The 16,293-nt window shown below is 44.7% G+C and overlaps 2 protein-coding genes across 4 annotated transcripts; both read right to left on the minus strand.

Annotated features, from left to right (window-relative positions):
* Window positions 1-1,295: 1,295 nt before the first annotated feature.
* Window positions 1,296-12,925, minus strand: trpv4 (transient receptor potential cation channel, subfamily V, member 4). 3 transcript variants are annotated; one of them, XR_008415543.1, is made up of 18 exons: window positions 12,789-12,925; window positions 11,877-11,946; window positions 10,161-10,582; window positions 9,608-9,783; window positions 8,816-8,968; window positions 8,597-8,737; window positions 6,163-6,461; window positions 5,912-6,091; window positions 5,423-5,581; window positions 4,888-4,980; window positions 4,744-4,817; window positions 4,229-4,394; window positions 4,098-4,164; window positions 3,666-3,970; window positions 3,479-3,606; window positions 3,285-3,406; window positions 2,847-3,210; window positions 1,296-2,351 (listed from the first exon to the last, which is right to left on the minus strand). XR_008415543.1 is itself a non-coding variant. In XM_053870344.1 (17 exons), exons 2-17 carry the CDS (start codon window positions 11,892-11,894, stop codon window positions 3,104-3,106), a joined length of 2,607 nt encoding a protein of 868 aa, XP_053726319.1. In that variant the 5' UTR covers window positions 11,895-11,946; window positions 12,789-12,925; the 3' UTR covers window positions 1,296-3,103. The 3 variants fall into 3 exon arrangements, 2 of the variants coding, with proteins under 2 accessions (XP_053726319.1, XP_053726318.1); XM_053870344.1 differs by having other exon boundaries at window positions 1,296-3,210; window positions 9,608-9,780; XM_053870343.1 differs by having other exon boundaries at window positions 1,296-3,210.
* Window positions 12,926-13,677: 752 nt separating this feature from the next.
* gltpa (glycolipid transfer protein a) lies at window positions 13,678-16,276 on the minus strand. Its single transcript, XM_053871444.1, has 5 exons — window positions 16,174-16,276; window positions 14,350-14,408; window positions 14,151-14,284; window positions 13,927-14,077; window positions 13,678-13,860 (listed from the first exon to the last, which is right to left on the minus strand). The coding sequence occupies exons 1-5, from the start codon at window positions 16,274-16,276 to the stop codon at window positions 13,678-13,680; spliced, it is 630 nt and encodes a 209-aa protein (XP_053727419.1).
* Window positions 16,277-16,293: the final 17 nt, after the last annotated feature.

A 16,293-nucleotide genomic window follows, 5' to 3' on the forward strand; every position in this document is an offset into this window, starting at 1 on the left:
AACAAATGGTCTAAACAAATGCACTGTCACTGTATTCACTGGAGACTATAGGAGAAGGAACCTGAGAACTTTGAAAAGCACATCTTTCAAGTGCCATCACTGCTGCGTGCTCTCGACAGTCGTAGCAGTCTGATAAGTGCTGACCTTGCCAGCTGCACAGTCCATCAAACAGACGGAGAAGATGATCACAAATCAGTCCAAAACAGTGATCCATAATGTCCCGTAGTCGGTGTGTGTGTGTGGATAGGAGGTGTCTTCACTTTCAGTAGCCAGACTGAGGACTTTCCCTTTCATGCTGTTGGGACTGGATCTCACCGATTCTGTCGGGTGAGCCACATTTGTCATCGTGTGGGGGCGAGACAGCCATTTTGTTAACTGCTAACACTCCAGAATTGCTGACAGTGACACTTGCAGACCCGAGTCCTGCCCTACTTAACAGGCAGCCTGGAGGAGGCCAGGCCGAGTTGTCAGCAGCACTAGGTGCTCGCCGCTTAGATAAACCTGCAGGATTAGTGGCCCAGTTAAAGTTGGGGCAAAGAGGATTAGCCTCTTCTCTGAGGTGGTGAGAGATTCCAGGTGTCCTTCAGCGCTGCTGGACTCAGGCAGAAGGAGAGGAGGTTTGAAGTTGAAGAATGGCACCTGGACATAAAAGAGAGCTGAGCTGATGGAGAGCAAAGGAACTGCCTCACACTGTTGCACAAAAGGTCGGCAAATGCCTGCCTCCAATATATATATATATATATATATATATATATATATATATATATATATATATATATATATATATATATATATATATATATATATATATATATATATATAATTAGTCTGTCACAATAGGAGATAACAGAAATACAGTCAGAGAAAGATTCACTCTGAACAGTTGGCGAATTAATAAACTCCCTGGCTTTATTTCAATATGTTTGAGGTTCCTTTTGACATTTTCACGATTGAAGTGTCGGTTTAATATTTATGCATCCGTCGCCTAAAAGAGTTCGCGGTTTGCTCCGCAGCGCACGGTTCAATAAAAGTAGAGCTCTGCTGCCACCAGCAGGCTCGGCGTGGTAAGGCTGCTTTACCCATTTCGAAACATGCTTTTCCCACAATGTGGAAATAGAAGGTGTTTTTTTGTTTTTTTCTGAAGAAACCAGACAGACCTTGAGTTTTTCCCTCGGTTGAGAAGACAATGTGATGTTCCATAAACTAAAGTGAAGGGATATCACTTTTTTTGGTTGGTGTGAAGGTTGCTGGAAGACATGCGCAACATACATTGTGGTGATATAAGTTGTGGCTACAATCAAATGAAATAATTATAAAAGAAAAGTATTAAACAAATAAAGTTGTGTTTCTTTTACTTGAATTAATGTCCAAAATAAAGTGTAATCTGACACTATTCTGAGAGCTGTCAAAAATCATCTTCATTTTCTGCCATTAGCATGAAAACACTCGGCAACCCAGAGAACTCAGCCCTTTCTCTCTGCACTGCGAGGCTCCCAGAAATCCCACCAATGTTCATTTAATATATATAAATGATTTAAATGCATTTATAGAAGCATTGTGAGAGAAACTGAAAGGACCATGCAACATTTCAGCAACATCAGAGTTAATTGTTCCAGTGAGTAAGCAGCACACAAAAGCACAGCCTGCGGAGCTGGATTGTAAACATGGAGAACAATGACCTGTGACCTCGGACAGCGAGGAAATAATGAAAATGTATCTGCTCTTTATCAAACTCCGACTTGCAGCACAATACCTGCAGGATGCTGCGCAGGGCACCCAGCCAATAGCAACGAAAATACTGCAGCAAATACATCCGCCAGCATAATAGCAGCGTTAATTATGCAAATATCTCGGCCGCGGAGGAACAATAACTCTGGAAATTCAAAGACAAACATAACGTGGAGGAATAGTGTCTCATTTTGGCATATATTCTTGACAACTCTAACCTTCCTATCGCGCTTGTCTTCAGCTTCAGCACAGTCCATTGTTTCAGCCAAATGAAATGCTGTCGGAGCATCCATGGGAGCGCAACTCTTTCATTCATCCAGAGACATGTTATTGGAGGATGAAGCCCGAACAGTGAGTCCATACATGATTGCAAAAGTTGGGGATATAAACATGACCCCAACCTGTATTTAAAATTCTGTACTTGCCATGTCAGTTTCTGCGTCATACAGGACACAGAATCTTGAGGGAATCTGACACATTCTTTTTGACATTTTCATCAGGCTTTGCCCCATTGTCTCTTCCGTTCATCCATTCATTTTCTTCCGCTTCTCCGAGGTAGAGTTGAGGGTGCAGCAACCGAAATAAAGAGGCAGAGACTTTCATCTCCGAAGAAACACCAAGGTCTGCTGATACACACGATCATGCCATCAGGAGTCGCAAAGCTTCTTCATACATGCAGCACCTCAAAGTCCAAGGCCATGGTTCTCTGCCTATCAATGGGGGACAAACCTGTCCAGGTTAAGAACTTTCCCCTGGTGGAGTAGAGTTCAAGTACGGTGAAGTCTTGTTCACAAGTCAGGGATAATATCACTGCCTGCTTTCCATGAGCCTAGTGACTCGCTGAGAGAGAACTGCTATTACATGTGCTAAAACAGCGTGATCGGCAAAAAGCACCCATTAACGCACTTCACCAATTGAAGCTCTTATTCCAGTTAACATTAAAAAGTTATGTTGAGCATCAAAACAAAGTGATATTCCTCATTAAACTCAGTCATGTCCTCCCTTAAAGCTGAGCTCACTGTGTGCACTGCTCTGTGAACGCTACTTTAACTTGTAGAAACATGGATTGAGATAAAAATGGTATAAAAAAACATAGTTTACATGGATTACATACACACCTGTAAAGCATCCCTGAGTCCATATACATTAGCATGAATCTTACGCGCTTTTTCAACAGGCTCCTGTCTTCTGGCCATTTTCCTCAATCTCTAGGTACTTCAGCAGTTGACTGCAGGAGTTGACTGATTCTCCAGAGTCTCTCTGTCACTCCACCGTCCAGATGTGAGAGTCAGTGTAAAATAAGGCCAGTTATTGGCTTAACGGTTCCCAGCAGAGCCATCTCCTCGATGCTAACGGCTCTCGGCGGTCTCAATCGTCAGTGTCGAGGCGCCAAAGGCTCCATCTCCACCACCAGATCACGCACGCCAGATCGTGGACCTCTGCTCAACTCCACTGCCCGGGGGACCACTGTGGACCAGCGGTCTTTAAGAGACATAAAAAAAGAGATGTTGAGCTTCAGTGTGACAGAGTGAGTGGCTGCAGTTTCACCTGCTCACCTCGCCTCAGAGCTTTGACGCTCTGATGCCGCCCGTTGGCTAGGCAGGTTTCGTTCTTGCCCGGATCCTCATTGATGATTGCAAGGTTCTGATTCCAGTGGCGCCAGTTGACCTCGTCCACTCTGAGAGGACACGGGCAGTGGAGCTTAGCATGAGTGCTGGAGGTGCTTTTCTCAGAGGAACGGCGGACATACCTGAAGCACCAGCGTCTGTCTGGCGAGCCATCACAGGTCTTCCCCACCGTCACCATCTCTCCTGCTCGAAAAGACCTCCGGAGGCAGACTGGAAAGGATCGCTCAATGTCCAAAATGGTAGTAGCCCACTGGCAAAATGCAGAGGCATGTCACTCTCCTGCCGCTCCGTCAAATGCAGGAGTCTCACCTGAAGCTTCCAAATCTTCTTGCTCTCCTTCGACACTTGCCCCACCGTCTCTCCCATCAGAGCGATCAACATGTTGAGCAGCAGCACGAAGGTGAGGATGATGTAGGTCACCAAGAGGATGAGGAAGACGACGGGATACTGGGCACTGTGGATCATGTCCAGCTCGCCCATTCCAATGGTCAGCTTGAAGAGGTCCAGTAGAAAGGTGCTGAAAGTGTCAGTGTCCCTGCATTTTGGGTAAGTTGGGCACTCCCCGCCGCAGTCCGAGCCCGGAGGAGGACACACGGTAAGCAAGGACACTAGCGCTGTGGAGGGGGGGGGGGGGGGGGGGGGGGGGGGGGGGGGGGGGGGGGGGGGGGGGGGGTAATAAACATGCACTTTACATGCAAGTGAGATCAACTCAACTCAGTATTGAGCTGGCTTCTATCTCACCAGATGCATATCCGATCATGAACAGCACGTACACCAGGAGGAATCTGAAAAGATCCTTGAAAAGAATCTGTAAAAGAAGGTTGCAGTGAAAATTCAAATTTGACTGGCACATGCTGACTGTTTCCCTCGACCTTCTGAATCATGATGCTGTAGGTGCCGGTGAGCTTCAGTCCTCGGGTGAAGTAAAGCGTGTTCATCCAACCCAGGACAAGAGCGAATACCATCACCGACACATACGCCTGGACCCCAGACAGGTAGAGGGCCGCGGTGACGATGATGAGCACAGAATAGATGAAGCTGGAAATCAACATGAAGAAATTGAGGACTTTGGCTTAACCCACAATATTTTATTTATTTTATTTTATTTTATTTTATTCCAAAGCACTTTCATGGTTGGAAATAAAGTTGATTCTGATTTACAACCAACATAAATCATTGCTTATTTCTGCAACAAAAACATCCTGTAGAAACGCTGCAAAAACAGTCTTTCTAATAGAAGCCTTCATCTCTTACAAGAATCCGTCCACTGTTCTAGTTCATATTTTACTCAGTTAAAATTATTATCCTTCTCTCCACCCTTCAGAAGTAATTTACTGAGTATTTTCTTTCTATTCTTCCAAGTGCGCAGTGCAGTGCAAACACTTACTAAAGCAGTTGAAACGAACCGTCCACAAATAGCGACTTCACCCCGGGGCACTTCTTCAGAAAGAGGTCCTTGATCTGCAGCCCACAAGCACATGCCGGTTACACACAAACCGGCCGTCAAACGCCATCAAAGTTGTTGACTCACGTTGGTGAGGAGGAAGAAGACTCCTGAGGCGAGAGTGATGATCTCTCCTGCCATCCTCAGGTAGTCGTCAGATGATGTGTAGGGGTGAGGCGGCTGCAGGAGAGCCAGAGTCGGTTATCTCCGTCACCTTTACCGACAAATATTCTCTATTCTATTTGTGGTGTAAACATGAACTGAAACGTGTGTGGTTTCGCCAGGAAAATGGCACGACAATACCTCAGAAGAAAACCTCATGATTATAAATAATAAATGCCAAATGTTATTAAGCACTTTCAGTTCAGTATCAGCTGATGTTCTTGTACACAAATGCTGTTCTTTCCTTTGATAGTCTGTGTTTTTATTTCCTTTAATTCCAAATGAACCCAGTACCAAGCTCCAGCTCACCTCCTCTAACTGTGTACTGAGTAATTCGACAATGTTTTCAAATATAGCAGAACATTCCTGTTAAACTCAAAGCTCATGGACTACACTACACACAAGGTCACTTCATGAGTATCAGCTGCGTCTCTGGTGAGAGACGTCCTCGTCTCCTTACCGTTCCCTGGGTGGGATGGTAGTAAGCCACCAAGGTGAAGATGATCATGGTGATGAGGTAGGAAACGACGCTGATGTAAAAGGTGACGGCGCCAAACTTCTGCCACTTGGCTCTCAGCAGCTCGTTGATGGGCTCCACAGCTAGCATCTCGTGCCGGTTCTGTGGAGGTCAGCGCATTGTAAGATCAAATTCCATGGATTTTCTTTATCTGGCTAGAGAAAATATGCAATGGGAAGGTCCGTCCTGTGGGAGGGACTGAAGTCAAAACAAGTGCTTTCTTCGACTCATTCGACACCTCATGTGAGGACCTCCAGGGGCTCACCCAGGACAGATGCTATGCCTCAAGATTGGTGCTCATCCCAAGAAGAGCTGAGGTCATGGGGTAGGTATGGTCAGTATTCCGATCAGAAATGACACGTTTTATTCCCTCTACTTTGTGCTCAGGTCATATCACCCCTTCCACCCCACGTCTGTGCCCAGTGAAGTCACCTCATTGCGACTGTTGTAGACCAGGATCTCCAGCACAGATGGCTCCTCTCCACAGGTGTCCAAAGAAGAGAGGTCGTACAGTGAGGAGTACACTGGCCCGTAGGCCCAATCCTTGAACTTCCGGGACAGATGTCGAGCGCCCTCGCCTTTAATCTCACGTCGGATTATGTGCTGAAACACCTGAAAGATATTATTGTGGAGTTGGTTGGTTGTTGTGGATGGGTGCCTGCTGTCATTCCCTCGCTCCTCACCCCGATCTTGCCAAGATGTGCCGCCATCATGAGCGGCGACATGCCGTCGTTGTTGAGCACGGCCTCCAGGCTGCAGTCCGGGTACAGCTTGGCGCTCCTGATCAGCAGCAGGTCGTACATCTTGGTGAGGAAGCGGGTGTTGTCCTTGGTGTTGTCTGCGATGTGCACCAGCGCGTGGAGGACCGTGTTGCCGCGAGAGTCCTGGCGCCGCAGGTCGGCCTTCTTGTGCGGGTTCTCGGTCAGGTAGTGCACGATGTTGGGCTGGTTGGTGCAGGCTGCCAGGGAGAGAGGCAGCTCACCTGGGCAAAACACAGACTTCAGTCTAAACCGGAGATTAGCAGCGTTTATAAATAATCAGCAGGGGGTTTGAGCAACTGTTGCAGCGGTAACTAAACAAGGATCAAAGACTTAAATCCCCCGGATGAAAACAGCACAATTAGCAGCAGTCTGAAGGAGGGCCACAATGGAGCCAGAATGCCAAAAGCAGCTGCTGAAAATGAGCCGTTGCTATGGGTGACAGATTACTTTGTCATCTCACACAGAAACGCTCCTCTTCATGGATTTGCACGGGTGCATGCCGAGCGTTAGCGTGAGTGTAAATCCCATTAGGCTCCGGTCCTGCCAGGTTCATGTTCACCTCGGCGCAAAGCTCCGCAGCAAATTACCCACAGTGCGCCTGGACACGCTGGGATTTGGGAATGACAAGCGTGCTAAAGTGCAAATAGAAATCATCAACTCCGCAGAGTGACGTGGAGAACACATCAAATAACTCTTAAAACTGGAAGCAGACGAAAATAAAAGTGGCGATAATTACATTAGCGCGATAGACATGCTGAAAGTCTGGCGTAGACTGCAACGTCCATGGTTGTTAGTGCTAGCAGAGGTCACCACTGTGGTGCACCAGGTAGCTCACAGAGACCGCGGGAAAAATATTTACATGTAATAACCATCTCATTATGTTTGAGTTTACATTCTTGCTAAACTATTGGTAATTAATGAGAAAGATCAATAATGTGATTAGTGTTTTAGAGGATGACCATTTATCATCTATCATATTTTTTCAGAATGGTGTAACTATAAACTCAGTGTTTTTCAACTAGTGACTGGCGCCGTGGAACATGATCCAGTTTCACCACATTTGTCCGGAGATAGAGGCGATATGATGACATGAAATTATGAACAACAACGAACAGATTACATGGATTCGGCCACATTAGATCTATGCTGATGCGAGGCAGTGCTCCTCTTCCTCAACACACTCATAGCAAAGAAGCCGGTCAGATGGAGAAGGAATACATTTTCTCCAATTTGTCTCTGCAAATAACATGCCAAAATAGCCGAGTGTCAGTAGCTACACAAATTAAAAGGGATTTTCTACAGGACTTTCGACAAAGCACAATTGCCCTTTGGCGAGGTACCTTAGGATTTTTTTTTCAATGAACAAAATGTGTCGTGGCTTGAAAAACTGTAGAAAACTCCTGTCGCAAACCTACAACACAGGCTTGACGAAATGCAAATTATAGTGTCCCACTTCAAAAGGTCTTTGGGTGTAGCTCAGGTGTCCGGTCTGCAGACCGATCCAAAAACACTAGTAAACTAGGTGTTTCTCTCTGGCAGAGAAGGAAAAGAGCGACATGGTTTCACTTCTTCGTGGCAGCCGTCGGGACTGAGGCAGGGTGCGAATGGAAAAAGTCACCGGTGAAGTCATTACAGCCACAGACACTCCAGCCAGTAGCACGACCACTACAACACGTTTCTCTGTGCTCTCTCAGTCCTAACCTCTTGAGAATTCATCTCCAGTCTTCGTCTTCCTCCACTGCTGATGGATCACATTGGGGAAGATGAGAAATGAGTACTAAATATTGCGTATGTAAATTTTTGGCTGGCAGCTCAGTGCACCTTAGTAGGTCTTCAGCTTGAAATGACAACCACTTTTCACCAAAAAAAAACATCAACATATTGTATAAATAATCATTCCTAACCATCAACACAGTCAACAAGGAATTACCATCTCTCTCTGTTTACTACACCGCTATTTCAATGAGAATTTCAAGAAACATAGATAGTGAGATAAAGAACATAGATACAGGTACGTGGATAGATAGATAGATTATTACCTCTACTAAGACTATAACAACTTTTAGACACTTGGACACTAGCATTGTGGGTTTTTTTGTGTTATTACAAGTAATACGGTAGTAATAAGTACTCCAGAAATAATAGAGTCGACTTGAGTGACAGACGACACAGCAGCGGCTAAGAGGGGGGTATGTTGTACAAATCCTGTAGCGCCCTCGTGTGGGTATGCCCTGTACCTACATCAAGCAGTCAAAACAGCCTTAAATCTCCGCAGTTTAATTTGCCAATATTTTTATTCATAAGTGTTTGATTATGAATTTACAAAGATGAGATTCAGGATGATGACGTTACATACCAAAGTAGAAGTACCCGCCCTCGTCTCGGGGCTGGAAGAAGCGTCCCCTGGCCTGTGCGTGGACATCCGCTCCCATCTCCACCAGCAGCTCCACATACTGTTTACTGCGTCGCTCTATGGCGATGTGAAGAGCCGTCTGGCCTGCATGCACCAATTCATTCTGCAGTTTTGGTCGCAGTAATCCAGCTGTTTGTTGACTGGCTGCACGACAGGGCTCACCTCTGTAGTAGACGTCTCTGAAGGGTGTGTTTATGAACTCCCGCAGGTTCCCTGTTTTCTCTGCTATGTCCACCAGCAGGGGGATTGTGTCATTTTGGCCGCTGTGCAGGTTCAACAGAGCTTTGGGGAGACATGTTTTGCCTGTGGATGGTTCTGAAAGAAAGTATGACACAACATGTTTCCATTTTAAAACACTGGTTATTTTTTTTTGGTCTCCTGTCCATATGAAAATATGAAATGTCCACCACCAAAGGGGAGAACACATGAACTCTCATCACAGTCTCAAACATTTAACATTTGTTTTTTTTGCTCTCTTGTACATGTAATGTTAGCTACACAATGAGTTTTGTAATTTAAGGATGTTTATCTTGTTGCTTATAATCCTTAACCCATCTAGACCGCCGTTCCTAGTCACACCTGTTCTCTTCATGTCCTCGGTGAACTTGATCTGGATCAAATGTAATCTGTTTATTTCAATATACTAAATGTAACTCGACTCAGTTAATATCTACTGCACTCCTTTCTATCTTTGAAGTGGTCGGATCCTGTGGATCTCAGTGATGGACGGCAGTTAGTTGTGACTTCTCTCTGCTCTGTGTCATGAGCTCTCAAACACACACACAGGAAGCTCTGGTGGGCCGTGGCTCTTGCAGGACAAAGACTGACATCATGCAGCCTTTTCCCTTTTCACATCCTCACCACCAAAAACAGCATCCGCGGGGAGGAACCCAAAGGTCAGAGTGCTATCAAACGATAAGAGCTGTTTCTGTTCCCTTCCACTGCTGGACGTACCTCGGAACTCCTCGTCCGTCAGCCTCTTCTCTTGAGTCTGCAAGTACTCCAGGAGGCCGTCCAGAGACTCGGGTTCTCCACGTGACACACAGTCGAACAGCAGCGAGCGGTTGAAGACTTTCAAGACCTTGGGCTGGTCCAGACCTGGACTGTCGTCACAGGACTCCTCCGCCCTGCTGGACAGGGCAAGCAAAATGATGAGATGTTGATGTCTGTCTCTTGGGTAGTCAAGGTTGGGCCGTGACTGACACCATCAAAGGGCACAGACACACCCATGAACTTGACGTCACGTGATGTTTGATGTACACTGAACTGAAGATGAATAAATCACTGAGTAGGAAATGACCGGCCATGAAACAGGAACCGGACCAGACTGTTTCACGTTGACAACACACTCCCTGTTGACCATGTTGGTGCGTGTGTATTCCCCGAAAACACCTCTACAGAGCTGCTTTTGTTTTCTTTGACCACATTTTTCCAAACTAATATTTAGTCCACGGTAACTCCCACGGAGTATGTCAGGAAGGTGAAGTTATTTTAGGACACGCCTCACCCTCTCGGCAGCTTCTTCCTGCGACGTTTGTTGTTGGTGCTCCTGCAGGTTCCGTAGTCAAACAGCGAGTCCATGGGCGCCTTCTTGGGACCTGGGACCACGTTGGACTCATAGATGGTGTATTCCAACAGATCCATGGGGTTAGCAATGCCCTTCTTGAAAGCTCCCTGGAACTTCATCCTCAGATTCTGCCTGCTGTCCACTGAATGGCCAGGCTGGACCAGCTCATCCTGAGCAGCCGGTTGTGCCTCCGAACTCTCGAACAGGTCGGAGAGTTCGGACAGAGGGAAGGTCCCATCGTTCTCAGACTGACCTGAGGCTCCGTCCTCAGAAATACCTGACCCCGCTGGGCTGGAACCCACCGTGTCAGACTTGGACAGGGCCAGATGACACCTTCTCAGAAGCGTGCTGGCAGAACGGCCCTGGAACACCAGCATCAGTTCAGCTCACGGCTCAAACACACGATTTAAAATACATGCGTGCTGATGCGTCCATATTTAAATCAGTTTATTGAGCTGTTGCAGTGTACTATGGGATTGTCAAATGAGTGGTGGGAGCATTGTGTACATTCATTAAGGTTAAAACTTTGCTATTGTCCTAAAGTGCAGGAGAATAGTTTCACATCGTGATGCTAGGGACATGTTCCTAACAATATCCAGCCATTGATGTGTCGCCACCATCAATACTGCACTAAGGGTCTTTTCAAGAAGTCACGCCTCAAACATTGGCATCGTTTTTTGTTAACATATAGGTGACTCTCCGTTCTCACGGTCACTCCATCTGCTTGCAAGAGCCACTGACAACCTGTTAACCAAGTTGGACTGTTGGAGTGTCAGCAGGGAGTTTTAATAAAAAGTTTATAGCTGTTTCATTTACATTTGTATTTATGTCTGCTTGCACATGTGTGTCTGAGGGCAAGTTACTTCAAGGGCATATAAGTATATAAGGCTCAGTAACACACACATTGAATTAAACATAATAAGAGATATACTTTTTATGATATTTTTCTTCATAATTTGCAATTTATTTTGTGAGGAACTGTTCAAATCAAGGGGGAATTCAATAAAACCCCAGATACTATTGGTGTGACTTTATATATATATCCACATTTTTGGGTGATAAATTACAAGTCATAAGCCTTTTTTCTCAGGCCGTAACCGAGACATCAAACTCTAAGATAACTGCATCCCTAATCTCTGAGTATGCCATGCCACAACATAAATTTTGTCTAGAGAAGACCCCGCTATTGTCAAGGGTCAGGCCTACTCTTCTGCTGAAGAGCTCTTAAAAATGACAAAATCATGTGCAACAATATTGTTTTAGAGGCCGGAGGATGGTGAACCACAGAGATGCACCTTCCAATCATTCAAAGGGAAACTGATACAATAGGCTTGGCCCTTGTCAGTTTGGTCGCTTGCGTGATAAAGTTTGACACATGGTGTGCGATTAGGATCTGAGTAAGCAAAGGCTGCTTATCAGGGGAGGCTGTTTATATTTGGTTTGATACATGTGAGTTTGCACTGGGAGTCAACATGGCAGGAAGCTGATCAGTCGGGGGTTTTTTCCACCTGTTGTACAGTCGACTTTATTATCAGTATGGCATCAAATAAAAAATGAAAGCCTCCAGGAAAAAATAGGTCAAATAGCCTTCAGAGGGGTCGCCAACAAAGATTCTATATATATACATATATACTCGGCGCTTCACTCCTTCTGTACCTCAGTCATCCCGTTCATCACAGCTCAGTGACAAATTCCTCCTCTGCAGACAGTGGAGCATTTGGGAGACCTAGAGTAAACAAAAGAAGAGTTACTGAAGAGTTACAACATTTACTGGCATCCCTCAGCTGCTCCAAAAAAGAGGGCAACGGTGTTAAAACCTGGTGGAAAAGGAGTCAACCAGCCAACCAGCGAAGACAGAAGCCTTTCACGGGAGTGACGGCCATTTACTTTACAGTCCTGCACTCGTTTCTACAACAAGTCACCTTTTCATCCTCGCTCAGCTTCTCTCCGAGCCCTGGGTCTGTTCGACAGAGTCAACAAACCTCTGAGGTCCATTGGAGGGACGGCAGTGACTCACCGCCCAACTCAAAGCTCTGGATTATCATGCCTTCACACTTCACCGGACTCGTTGGTGAACGTTAACCAGAGTGAAACACGAGTGATAAAAGCAGACAGGAATATGAAGTAAGAGGAAAAAACAGTTTTATCCATGTGGAGGCCGGTGCTTCCTGCCGCTGCTGCTGCTGCTGCTGACAGAACAGAACTGCTGATGGACATTGTTCTGTTCTGTATTTCAAACGGTCTAAACAAAAAAAGAGTTATCGGTTATTAAAATGTCGCCTTTATTGCTTAACTTGTTCATATGAGCGCAGCGCTACTTCCATTCTCTCCCGAATGAACAAGCTCCTCACCATATGGAAAATATAGAACAATCTTCCTAAATAAATCGTCACTTTACAGTTTTATGTTAATGCACAGCTCATGTTCCTGGTTCTCGGTAGTACATTAAACAAACATACATATGATTCATATATGTTTATGTATATATGTATGTCGTTTTTCCTTACTTTTTTGAAATGAAAAGTGTGAAAGTTCGAGTTGGAAAAAGAGAAAAAGAAGCGAACCTACCGTGATTTCAGTGGCTCCTCTGAAGTCCCACCTAAAACCCTCTCGGTGTTTAGAAAAGTGTGAGCGAGCGGAGCAGAAAGTTTCTCTGAATGAGGCTTCAGTAGCAACTGGAAACTTGTCTCTCGTCAGCGTCTGACCGCAGCACAACGGAAGCCTTCAGGCTCGCTTCGAGCGCGAGCGCTTCCTGAAGGACTCGGGACCGCTTTACTTAAACCTGGAAAGCAGGAGCCGCCGAGGAAGTTGGAGGTGCAATATCACTATATGCCACTAGATGACACTATCACGCCAATGTGGACGTACAGAGCCTGCTTATATGCTTCCATATGTACAACATATTAATTTTTATGTTGAATACATGATTGCCGTTTTAGCTTGTTATGAAGAAACACTTCTTGTCAAATGCAAGAAGTCAAACCTATGACGTATTTCCTCATGTGACTGTAGTTAAGGAAAAATAACAGCGATGAATGAGTAAATGAAAAATATATATATATATTATTTAAAAATATTTTAAATATCATCTGTAAAATAAATATAATAAATAATTAACATATTTTCATTCGATGTCCCATCAAATCAAAGTGACCATGGTACTGTTAGACGTGTTGGGAGCCTGTAGCTCTGACACAGAAAAACAAAAACAGACCTATTGAGAAACAACTTTATTAACCTTGAACAACCGTCTCATTCACAATATGACACATATTCCTGAATCACACACACTCAACATTTGCCGCTGTGTAACTGAACCCACCACTGAGCTCTAACTGGTAGGAGGTGCAGGGTGGAGAGAACCGATCAATAGAAAGTTAGCAGATGTTAAACTTGCAGTATAGAAACAATGTTTTGTGCATGAAGTACATGAGTGTGTTGTGCACATGACCAGGTGTCAGACTCTGTAATCCAGATCAGCGTTCATCTTACTGTACAGCTCATAGATGGCATCAACAGTGGGGGAGAAATTCACCAGGAACTTTTTGATCTTCTCCAAACATTCCTCTTCTTTCACGTCCCGACCCTTGGACAGCGCCTTCAGGAACTCAGACTTGTACGGTGCAGCATATAGCGCCGCCTGGGAAGCAGGGATTATATGAGGTGCGTTTTAAGCACCAGAGTTTCAAAGACTTTCAGGACTCACCTTAAAAAGCTGCTGCACAAACCAGCCATGATACTTCCTTAGGGACATTTCGTAGGCTTTGGTGACATTGACCCTGATAAGGTTTGGGTTGGTGTCGTCTTTCTCCCCGTCCACAAGACTTTGAAGCACAACTTGGACGAATCGCAGTCCCCTTAGACAGAGAAGAGGGAAGTGAAGAGTACCCATATTCCAAAAGGGAAATAGAAAAATGAAAATCAAAGAACCTTTTCAACCACAGAAGAGCCACCGTGGCACCGACTCTTGGCCAGTTTGACCCATGAATTTCCTTCTCAGCCTCCAAAATGTGCTGAAGCGTCTTGAACCTCACTGGGTTGGTGTCATAGACTGCTTTGATTTTCTGAAAATGAAAAAGAAATGGTTTTCAAAAAAGGCTTGAAGTGAGCTCAGTGAGTCAATAATTACCATGATGTTTCCTGATAGATCGGCTTTTATTGGCGCAAAGATGGTCGGCCCCAGACAGTCTGTAGAGTCAAACAATTTAATAAATAATGAGAAGACTTTGATTCGGTCATCACTGTGTATCACCATGGTGTGGACTGGAGTCTGTCCCAACAAGAGGTAAGGAACACCCTGCAATGGTTTCCATTCCATCTCAGGCCACATGTAGACAGACATCAACACATATATACACTCACACACCTGAGTCACCAATTGACCTCTGTGTGTGTATTGTGGGAGAAAATCAGAGTTCCCAGAGGAGACAAACACAAGCAAGGGGACAACATACAAACTTCACACAGTAAGAATCCAGGTTTGGTCCATACCCAAAACTGGAACTCAGCTGAGCTTGAATCCAGAATATATGAACTATTGTTGAAAACAATGCGTCCAGATTCACTGTTGTCTCATCGGGTGTCATTTAATAAGTCGACACCAGAACTCAAGCACTCGCTGACAGAGGCCTGAACAATGGGATTGAGAGAGAGAGGACCACACACGGCTCCGGGCTGATAAGTGAAACGATTCATTACAATGCAGCAGGCTCGATGGGTGCACTGGCTGGATGTACGATATCGTCACCTCATGAGACTTTCCTCGCGTGAATCTAAAAAATAAACTGCAGAGCTCTGGTAGAAATGGCAGACAACGGCAGGGACTTTTGACTAAATAAGAGCACTTTTCACAATAGCAGGGTTTCTCCTTAAATTTCAGTTTATCTCCTATATTTTGAACACATATGTATTTTTTAAAGATAATATTCTTACTTTTACAGGCATCAAAGAGGCTGAAGATAAAGTGAATTACTCAAGCATTATAATTATAATATTATAATATAGAGTACAACACAACAATATATGGTAATACATATAGTAATAACCTATGGAATGCATGTAGAAATGTGTATGAACTTGTGTAATAAAAATAATGGGCTATTAAAAAAAGAACAGCATATTTTCTTTCAACGCTGCTTCCATGCATATTACCATTACTTATTAAAATATAAAATATATTTCTGTTCGCACATATATTTATCTATTATTTAAATGAAATTACACTTATGTATTCTATTTAGTCGTTCTTTGGATTGATGTTTCCATTCGATTTATTTATATAAATGAATCTAGCAGTTTTATTCAATATATTTCCTATTTTACTCCCACTTTTCCATTCATTTTTATATTTATATTGCCCATTTTCATTGGGAAAATGTGATTCGAACCTCTGTATTCAATCACTACGCAGCTGGTACAGAAGAAGATCATGTTACAAAAACTAATTGGAACACTTGAACAGGTGCACAATCACTTGTTCAGAGCCTTAATGGCCTGTTGGAAAGTTGGACAAGAAACGAGCGCGTCAGCGAAAAACAAAACAAGGTGGAAAAGGGTGAATGCCAACATCAGACTTCCTATCAGAGGTCTCACATGGCACAGACAATGGGCGAGTGCGGACAGATGAATAGAGAATGAAGGCGGACAAAGATGCCCTGGTGAGCCGTGCCGCCGCTGAATGGGCAGAGAGAACCCAACACCGTGCTAATCAATTTTCACAACTTCTAATCCCGGGCGCTGGATTTAATTATGCATGCTGAGTGACTGTGGGCAGCTGGATCAAAGGAAATATGAGCTGAAAAAAAGATTACCATTACGAGAAATAGTGCCCAGACATGGATTTTGATGAATTCAATGCAACATTCAGAGATGCCGCGGCTCTAATACAATGCTCAATATTAGGCTGCAAAATCTGGAAATATGGTGCCAAATTTGGCACAGCCTGGAAACTTACCAAAGAAGGATGGGATGTACGACACGGCCTCCAGAAAAGGTCTTGTTTCCACCTGCTTGTCTGCTGGAAGCTGCCTGAACTGGTGTTCCATCAGCAGGGCCATCTTGCCAGTCCTCACAC

Source organism: Synchiropus splendidus, chromosome 7 (genome assembly GCF_027744825.2).
Source record: "Synchiropus splendidus isolate RoL2022-P1 chromosome 7, RoL_Sspl_1.0, whole genome shotgun sequence".
NCBI lineage: Eukaryota > Metazoa > Chordata > Actinopteri > Syngnathiformes > Callionymidae > Synchiropus > Synchiropus splendidus.